Source organism: Piliocolobus tephrosceles, chromosome 16, assembly GCF_002776525.5.
Source record: "Piliocolobus tephrosceles isolate RC106 chromosome 16, ASM277652v3, whole genome shotgun sequence".
NCBI lineage: Eukaryota > Metazoa > Chordata > Mammalia > Primates > Cercopithecidae > Piliocolobus > Piliocolobus tephrosceles.
Genome location: NC_045449.1, coordinates 178,773 through 186,480, shown reverse-complemented (window position 1 = coordinate 186,480; position 7,708 = coordinate 178,773). Strand labels below are relative to the sequence as shown.

General features: G+C 56.0%; 1 protein-coding gene across 1 annotated transcript in view; it reads left to right on the top strand.

The window, feature by feature from the left end:
* Nucleotides 1–7,708, top strand: part of LOC111527154 (rab effector Noc2) — a 63,677-nt gene that overhangs the window by 8,086 nt on the left and 47,883 nt on the right. The window contains exons 2-3 of the mRNA XM_026448357.1: nt 2,201–2,313; nt 6,947–7,090. Of these exons, the coding sequence (XP_026304142.1) occupies nt 2,237–2,313; nt 6,947–7,090 (221 nt within the window). The 5' untranslated portion in view covers nt 2,201–2,236. The remainder of the gene's footprint in view (nt 1–2,200; nt 2,314–6,946; nt 7,091–7,708) is intronic.

The window sequence follows — 7,708 nt, the reverse complement described above, 5'->3', positions numbered from 1 at the left end:
TTTTTTTTTTTTTTTTTTTTTTTTTTTTTTTTGGAGATGGAGTCTCACTCTTGTTGCCCAGGCTGGAGTGCAATGGCACGATCTCGGCTCACTGCAACCTCTACCTCCCAGGTTCAAGTGATTCTCCTGCCTCAGCTTCCTGAGTAGCTGGGATTACAGGCATGTGCCGTCACACCTGGCTAATTTTTTTTTGTACTTTTAGTAGAGACAGGGTTTCACCACATTGGTCAGGCTGGTCTTGATCTCCTGACCTCAAGCAATCCTCCTGCCTTGGCCTCCCAAATTGCTGGGATTACGGACGTGAGCCACCACATCCGACCTCAAGAGTTTTTTATAGCATTCTGTTGTTTTTTTTGAGAGAGAGAGTCTTGCTCTGTCACCCAGGCTGGAGTGCGGTGGCGCAGTCATGGCTCCCTGCAGCCTCGACCTCCTGGGCTCAGACGATCTCCCACCCAGCTTCTGAAGTAGGTGGGACCACAGGCATGCACCACGCCCAGCTAATTTTTGTTCTTTTTGTTGAGACAGGGTTTCACCATGTTGCCCAGGCTGATCTCAAACTCCCGGGCTCAAGTTACCTGCCCACTTCAGCCTCCCAAAGTGCTGGAATTACGGGCATGAGCCACCATGTCCAGCCTATGAATGATTTATAGTTCATTTTTTTTATGGTCTGTATTGATGCTGAAGTTGTAATTCATATACCATAAAATTCACACTGTTAAAGGATGCAATTCCGTGGTTTTAGTATATTCACAAAATTGTGTAACCATCACCACTGTCTAATTCCGGAACATTTTTATCACCCCAAAAAGAAGTCCTGAACCCACTGGGAGTCTGTTCCCCTTTTCCTGCAGCCCCTGATAACCACTAGTCACCTTCCATCTCAGATTCGCTTATTCTGGACACATCATATAAACCGAATCATATAGTACGTGGTCTTTTATGACTGACTTTTCTTACTTAGGATGTTTTAAAGGTTCGTCCATGATTTAGCTGGTGTCAGCACTTCATTCCTTTTTATGGCCAAATAATAATCCATTGTATGGAAACAGCACATTTTCCTCATTCATCGGTTGGTGGATATTTTGGTTGTTTCTACTTTTTGGCTGTTATGAATAATGCTGCTAAGAACATTTGTGTACAGGTTTTGGCGAGGACATGTCTTGGGTCTGTAACCAGGAGCAGAGTTTCTGGGTCGTATGGTAAATCTGTATTTAACATTTTGAGGAAGTGCCAAACGGATTTCAAACCTGGATATTTTTTAAGAATGTAAAGGGGTCCTGGGTTTGAGAACCGGTGGCCTTGCTGGAATTAGACCAGGCGAGTGTGGATGACTCTGGAGAGCCCCTCATTCTTGCTCTGGGGTTGAGATACCCTCAGCCTCATTGCACTCTCCCTTCAGAATGCATGTGTGGCATCCTCACAATGATCACCAAAGATAATCCCATCCTTGGAGGCAAGGAGAAAGCCGGCTACACTAGACGGTGCACAGGTGACCCATTGGGGGTCCTGGAGCAGGGTCGCCTCCCTGCGGGATCCCCAGATGCCATGCTCATGGCAGTGTCTATGGGCGGCGCCCCTTGGCATGGTGCCGGGTGGCGATCCTGGCTGTAGCTGCCACCCCTGCCCTCTTGCCTCCCCTCGAGGGCATTGTGACCATCGGTGTGAATCTGTTGGGAAGGAGAGCCAGGTCCCCAGGCTTGGGAGAGGTGTAGGGTTCCAGCCTGTCTGGCCATCACCCCCCAGCCCAGCCCCTCCTGCTGGGTGACGTGCTTAGGTCAGCCCCTGCTGTACTCTGGCCATCACCCCCCAGCCTGGCCCCTCCTGCTGGGTGATGTGCTCAGTTTGGCCCCAGCTGTACTGGGAGGGGGCAGGGAACAGACGGCCTCCCGGGCCGAGTTGAAAACTGCTAAGGGTGTGCCTGCCGTCTCCTTTCTGACTCGAACCCTTTGATGCCAGAGTCATGTTCACTCTTGGCACTCGGCCACGTGATCCACCTGGTCACCCTCCCAGAATCATGAGCCTTCTGAAGAGGAGTCTTGAGGGACAGTGTCTGCTGGAGAGGCGGTTCCCACAGTGAGCTTCCGGGCATCCGTGGGGACAGTGCGTGGAGGTGGGTGAGGGGCTGAGTGCAGAGAGACCCTGTCTGCCATCTGTACTGCAGCCAGTGATGCACTCTTTCTTCTTCCCTCCTTCGTCTCAGATGTGACTCCGCACCCCCAGCCGGGTGCTCCAAGCCATGACCGACACCATCTTCGGCAGCGGGAGTGACCAGTGGGTTTGCCCCAATGACCGGCAGCTTGCCCTTCGAGCCAAGTGAGTAGCTCTGGGGTCCCCCAGGCATTCTCTTCCTGCTGCCTTCCTGCTCCTCTCCTGTCTTTAGCAAGATTCATTCCCAGGAGCCTAGAAGGGGGTGTTTGGAGAGAAGTGCCTGTCGGATGCACACCACACTCCAGGCCCTGGACACAGCCATTCACTCATTCAACTACCGTGCAGAATTTATCCCCATTTCCCAGATGAGAAAAGTGAGGTTGAGCTCCTTGCCAACGTCACTTAACTTGTGGGTGGCAGGGCTGCCACCCACACCTGGGTCCAGCCGACTCCTAAGCCTGTGTCCTTTCTGTCACAAAAGGCCGCAGGGACCCGCCCCACCTCACGTGCCTTCTCCCTTGTCACTGAGCCGTAGGACTGCAAGTCCCTTAAGACAGGGAGCCTTTGATCCCTGGGTGCCCAGTCATTGCCGAGTGCTTGGCACTGTGAGATGGGGGAACCAAGGTCTGTCGAATGGACGAAGAGCTGCCCCTCAGGCTGAAGCGCGACCAGCCCAGAGCTGTCCCGGGCCCTTCTCCGTGCTCTCCTGAGAATCTCACTGGTTCCTCACTTCCAGTTTCTTCCCTTGGGGGTCCTGGCTTTCCCTTTTTTTTTTTTTCTTTTCCAAGACACGCTTCGCCGCGCCACCCAGGCTGGAGTGCAGTGGAGCGATCTGAGCTCACTGCAGCTTCTGCCTCCCGGGTTCAAGCGATTCTCCTGCCTCCCGAGTAGCTGGGATTACAGGTGCCTGCCACCACGATGAGCTAATTTTTGTATTTTTGGTAGAGATGGGGTTTTGCCATGTTGGCCAGGCTGGTTTCGAACTCCTCACCTCAAGTGATCTACCCGCCTTGGTCTCCCAAAGTGCTGGGGTTACAGACGTGAGCCACCGTGCCCGGCCCTGGTTTTCCTGATCCCTCAGCCTAGTGAGCTCTCAGCTCTGGGTAGGTCAGGCCATCTCCTCTGACTGTCCACTGTGGCTGCAGATGCGGGTCTCAGGTGCCTCGGCTGCCTTCCAGCCCCTCCCTGTCCCTCCGAGGGGCTGGGGGTCTCTGACGTCTGATAAGTCCAGACGGGTCCCCTTCATCCTTCAACCCGTGCCGATCACGGGAGCCAGCATGTCCCAAATGGGACCAAATTCAAACACTTTGCAATTAGATGTTACGAACCCACAGGGGACAGAACTGAAACATCAAAGGGGAGTAGAAGAACTCATTTGAAACGCCCGAGAAGAGCGGAGTCCTGCCACAGTTAGCTTCTCTCCTCCGCTGGGAGGGCTCAGCTCCTTCGTGCGGCCCCCACAGTGGGTGAGGTCGGTCCGTCTCCCTCTCTGTCCTCGGATGCCGGGCGGATGAAGTGTCCTCCCAGGTGGGGCAGGAGTTTCCGAGGAGAGCTGTGCCACTGTGCTCTAGACACGGCCCAGCAGGACTCTTGTCCCTCCAGGCGTCCCTTCGGCGCTCCCTGACCGTGTCTCTCGCTCAGCAGCAGCCAAAAGCTGCTGTAGCACCTTTAGAAGAGAGAATGCTTTTATCCCCTCCCCTGGGGTGCTGCCTTCTCGTGCCTGGCACAGTCTCTGGAAAGGAGAGGCATATACTAATTCCCACCCGCAGAGCCGGGAGCTGTGCCCCGTGGGACCCTCAGGGACGTCTGGGCTGCAGCTCGGGGCCCTCCTCAGTCCTCCAGCTGCCACCACACATTTTCTAACCCCTGCTACGTGCCAGGCACTAACTGCACAGCAGTGAACAGGACCCACACGGTCCCCCGACCGCACAGCAGTGAACAGGACCCACATGGTCCCTGGTCTTAAAGCACAGGTGGGCAGAGGCGGGCATCATTTGAACAGTTAGGTAAGTTGCTTTGATGGTGACAACAGGCAGTGGGGACGTGGGAGAAGGTGTAGCCTACTCCGGAGATCAGGAGAGGGGCTTCCCTGAGAGTGTGCGGCCTCCACTGAGACCCAGAAGATGGGGCAACGTTAGATGGCAGCGGGAGGGATGTGCTTCCAGGCAGCGGCAACAGCGTGTGCAAAGGCCCCGAGGTAGAAGGAACAGGGCAAGTGGAGCCCTGGCCGCAGGTCAGTGTGTTGTGAGTGCACAGTGTGAAGGGTGGACAGTGTGGAAGGAAGATGGAGAGAGAGGCAGGGGCCGGGGCAGGGCCTGGTCCTCCAGAGACTCACGTTCTGGAGGGGAGATGGGGAGTTTCATGTTATCTCCTAATAATGTGTCAGCCCAATGAAGGACACACACCCAGGCCTTCCAGGAACTCCGAGAGGGGATTCTTGACCTGGTTTGGATCCAGGAAAAGCCTCCAGGTGAAGGTCGTGTGTAAAGAAGTCTTTAAAAAGAATAGTCTGGGCACGATGGCTCATGCCTGTAATCCCAGGACTTTGGGAGGCTGAGGCGGGTGGATCACCTGAAGCCAGGAGTTCTCAAGACCAGCCTGACCAACATGGTGAAATCCTCTTTCCTAAAAATACAAAAATTAGCCAGCCGTGGTGGTGCATGCCAGTAATCCCAGCTATTTGGGAGGCTGAGGCAGGAGAATCGCTTGTACCCGGGAGGTGGAGGATGCAGTGAGCTGAGATTGTGCCATCGCACTCCAGCCTGGGGCACAGACTGAAGCTCTGTCTCAAGATAGATAGATGGATGGATGGATAGATAGATAGATAGATAGGTAGGTAGATAGATGATAAACAGATGGATGGATGATAGATGATAGACAGATGATAGATCGATAGATAGATGGATAGACACATAGATAGATAGACAGACAGATAGAATAGGAGTGAGAGGTGGACAGAGAGTTTAGGGAGAGAGACAGGTGCCCCAGGTGAAGGGTGCAGCATGAGCAAAGGCCTGGGGACTGCACGCAACCTAGAACACGAGGGAGTAACTGGTGAGGCCAGGTGAGCTGAGAGATGAGGGCGCGGTGCGGGGAACGACAGGTGGGGCTCCGGGACGTGCGGGTTCTTTCTGGAGGTTGCTGCCCATCGATGTCAGCTGCCCTCAAGTTGGCCTCCTTCTCCTCCGGCCGTGTGGAGGGGGCATTGCGAGGGGCATAGGCAGCATGCTCAGTGGCACTGTGGCCGTAGGCGGGAGTCAGGGCCTGGAGCAGCAGGTCGGATGACAGGACGTGGATGGCTGGGGCCAGGAGGCGGAGCAGATGGAGGCAGGAACCTGGGCGCAGAGGAGGCCCTGGGGGAGCCCGAAATGCTCCCAGGCGGGACTGTCAGCAGCTGCTGGGTGTGAACTCCGTAGGTCAGGGCTCAGGCCTTGAGTCAGCAGTGGAGGCGGCCCAGCCCGGATTCCTGCTAGCCAGCTACCTGCCACACCCCATCTCCTCTGAGAAACGGGGAGGCCTGCCCCGCGGGGTGGCTGAGGCTCGGGGCCTTCCAGGGCAACTCTGAGGGTCTGGGCCTGCCTTGTGGGATGACTGAGGGTCCAGGCCTGTCTCTCGGGGTGATGGAGGGTCTGGGCCCACCTCGCTGCAACAGCCGGGACCAGGCAAGACATGAGACCACCGGGGCCCATCCTGTGTCAGGGAGACCCCAGGAAAGGGTCCGCCTCCCTCAGCCTGCTGCCCTAGGTCCTGCCTCCAGGACTCTTCTGACACTTCCCTAAAGAAAGAAAGCCTTTCTAGAGCCCCATCCCCTCCCTGCTGGGTAATTCTCTTGTTTATCCACTTTCTGCCGCCACCTGCGTGTCCCACCAAGCAGCGTGTCCCACCAAGCAGCATGCCTCTGCACCTAAGAGGCCAGGCGTCCCAGCCGGTGCTTTATAATGTGTTGAATGAAAACGCCTTACACCTGTTCGTTAAATAGGTCTCTGTGTCATTGGTTTGGCATCTGCCTCCCCCACCATATTGCAGTTCTTCAGGGTGCAGTGGCTTTTCCCGTCTCGTTCATCTCTGCACACAGCAATGTCACAGGCACGGAATGTCTCAGGGGAGCTGGCGATCACCCAGGGCAGGGGCTCTGCGGTTTGACTGGCTGCTGCCACTCTCTCCCTGTCCAGAAAAATAGAAGGAGTTTGAGTCCTTCCCCCGCCCCAGTTACAGCCTCAGGAGGCACCACCCCTGCAGCCCGGTGGAGCAGACAGCTCAGCCTCCGGACCCACTCCCAGCCCTGCCTCGCCGTTGCCTGCCCTCTCCGTAGCGCCTCTGGCGAAACTCGCTTTCCCCTCCTGCCTTGAACCTGCCAGCTTTCAGGGTGTTCGTATCAACAGCTGTGTCTTTACCGTAATTACATTCCTTTCCTGTCCGCTGGTAAACTCCGTCTCACTAGCTTACGGAGCTGGGAGCTCCTTTTTTCTCCTCTTGGTAATCTCTCATGCTCCTCCCTTGACCCTCATGTGCCGTGACCTTAGCCTTCTCTGTGTACCTGAGGGCCATATTCCGTGTTTCTGTCTCCCAGGTTAAGATGGTGCTGCCCTCTTTGCCAAGGCTCAGGAGCTGGTGGATGGCAGGGCGGGTGCTCGGAGCCTGTGTCTGCCCCGTCTCTGTTGCCCGCACTCCTTGCCCCCGGCACATAGCACCTGGGCTGTCCACTGACTGTTCTCAGTAGGGCTTGGTGGATGTGGTAGGGGCTGCAGCAGTTTGCACCGGGGAGGCCTCAACGCGGTCTGTGTTACTCCCTCTCGAGGCTGCAGACAGGCTGGTCGGTGCACACCTACCAGACGGAGAAGCAGAGAAGGAACCAGCACCTCAGCCCGGAGGAGGTGGAGGCCATCCTGCAGGTCATCCAGAGGGCCGAGCGGCTGGACGTCCTGGAGCAGCAGAGAATTGGGTGAGGCGGGGCCGGAGCCAGCTCAGTGGGAGGATAGCAAGGGGTTTGGTGCAAGCACAGGGGACTGGGAGGCCAGCACTCTGGGTCCTGGTGCTGCATTTCACCTCTGGGAGGGGTCAGGAGGTTACTGGCTCTGCCTGAACACCCCGGAGTGTGTAACTCAGCCTGCTGAGGCCTCAGGATAGGCGTCTGTGAGATGGCACTAGCAGCTGAGGTGTGTGCCCTGCTGTGGGCGCAAATGAGCCTGGTGAAGTGCCCCAGGGGCTGTTCGACTCTGTGCACCTGCGGATCAGCTGTGGTTCAGTCAAGGGAGGGTTCGGGTGGAGGCTGAGCCGCGGGTCGCCCTCGAAAGCTCCTGCAGGAGCCGCTCCTGGCTGGCTCTACGAGCCTCTCCTGGCCTCTGACTCCAGCGCCCACCACAGCTCAGTCTTCCAGCACTTTCATCGTGTAATTACAAAAGAAGTTCGTATTTCCTAGAAAATCTGAAAAACACAGAAAAGCAAAAGTAGGAAGACACAAATGCACTGGGCAGGAATTGATTTCATTCTGCTGGCCTCCTACGTATCTTTCATCTTTTCTTTCTTTTTTTTTTTTTTTTTTGAGACAGGGTCTCACTCT